This window comes from Salvia hispanica, chromosome 5, assembly GCF_029641045.1.
Source record: "Salvia hispanica isolate PSC_SH4W2 chromosome 5, Shi_PSC_v1, whole genome shotgun sequence".
NCBI classification, from domain to species: Eukaryota; Viridiplantae; Streptophyta; class Magnoliopsida; order Lamiales; family Lamiaceae; genus Salvia; species Salvia hispanica.
The window spans coordinates 47,581,254-47,582,786 of NC_142696.1; the positions used below are offsets into that span (position 1 = coordinate 47,581,254).

At 47.0% G+C, this 1,533-nt stretch overlaps 1 protein-coding gene across 1 annotated transcript; it reads left to right on the forward strand.

The window, feature by feature from the left end:
• The first annotated feature begins 231 nt into the window (after positions 1-231).
• On the forward strand, positions 232-1,533 carry LOC125187322 (uncharacterized). Its single transcript, XM_048083886.2, has one exon. It carries the CDS (start codon positions 370-372, stop codon positions 1,243-1,245), a length of 876 nt encoding a protein of 291 aa, XP_047939843.1. The 5' UTR covers positions 232-369; the 3' UTR covers positions 1,246-1,533.

The window sequence follows — 1,533 nt, forward strand, 5'->3', positions numbered from 1 at the left end:
GAAAACGACACAAAAAGAAAATAAAGATGAACAAATCTAAAAGAAATGAAAAAAAAAAAAAAACTAAAGTCAATAAAATATTCATCACATTCTTTTTCTTTAGAAAAACAAACAAGTGTGTGAAAAAGATGGATGGCTACAAATTCAACATCATTTAATATCACACCCAATTAAATTAAATTACATAAAACAATAACCTCATATTAATAAAAGCATATATATCTATCTCACAAACCCCACCCCCAATTACTGTTCCATTCATTTCTCTCACCAATTTCTCTCCCAACTCAAACCCTCTTCTCTCCTCCGCCCGCCGCCGCCGCCGCCGCAATCAATATATCTCATGCACCAGAGTCAAGAACCGGAGACATGAAAGATCCAGCTCAGGGCGGCGAGATCGTGGAGGTCGAGGGCGGCCAGATTCTCCGGGCCACCGGGCGGAAAGACCGCCACAGCAAGGTCTACACCGCCAAGGGGCCAAGGGACCGCCGCGTGCGCCTGGCGGCGCACACGGCCATCCAATTCTACGACGTCCAGGACCGGCTCGGCTACGACCGTCCGAGCAAGGCCGTGGACTGGCTCATCAAGAAGGCCAAGACGGCAATCGACAACCTCAACGACCTCCCGCTGCCCCAGCCGCCGCCCGGATGGAGCGACGGCGCAGCCTGGAGCCACTCCCCTGCAACAGCAGCAGAGCCAAACCCTAGCTCTGCTGCTGCCAGGGAGCAACAATCTCATGTTGGGAGCGAATATAATTTCGCTCCCAACACCAGCAGAAATAGCAACAACAGCAACAACAATAACAATAATAATAATAATAATTCGGCCTCGTCTTTTATGGGCGAGGCCGATCTCATGACCACCATGAAGTCCTTGTTTCCAACCAGCAGTTTTGCAGGTTTCGACAATGATTCTTCTGAGGGCTCGTCTTTTCAGACGAGAGACCTCGGCCTGTCGCTCCAGACGCTCCAGGCCGACAGCCGGGCGAACCCTGCCGCCCCGTTCCAAGGGAATTTCCACTGGAGCAGCGGCGGCGCCGTTTTCGCCTCGTTTTCCGAAAGGGAGCTGCTTCAGTCCAACGCGGGGGAAAATACGTGGAATCAGAGGCCTCAACGGCCTCTGGTTCCACCGAATCACCACGATCAAGATCCGAATCTTCATCAGCCTCGTAGCGCTTTCGAGCTCGGATTTCGCGTTCCGGCTCGGATTTACGGCGAGGAAGAAGCCGCGGAGAATCATCGGTGAATGAAATTCTTAGCCATTTCTTGCTTTCTAATAAATAGGTAATTTTATTTTCTTTCTTTACTTTTTTTGTGCCAGAAGAATTCGATGTTTATTGAATTGCTAAGCAGAAAATAAAATTGTGTTGTTGTTGCAAAATAGTACTAGTAAAACTCATGGTTGGAGACACCATTAATTAGTTGTGTTAATTTTATTTTTCTTTAATTTCTGCCAATAATTTTTCAGACATTTGTTGGTTTGATTTAATCAGAAATTTGGTTTATAAATTGGGGTGAAGTCTTAAGCTGATAA

Coding starts and splice junctions, on each gene's coding strand:
- LOC125187322 (XM_048083886.2), top strand. CDS start 370: ATGAAAGATCCAGCTCAGGGCGGCGAGATCGTGGAGGTCGAGGGCGGC.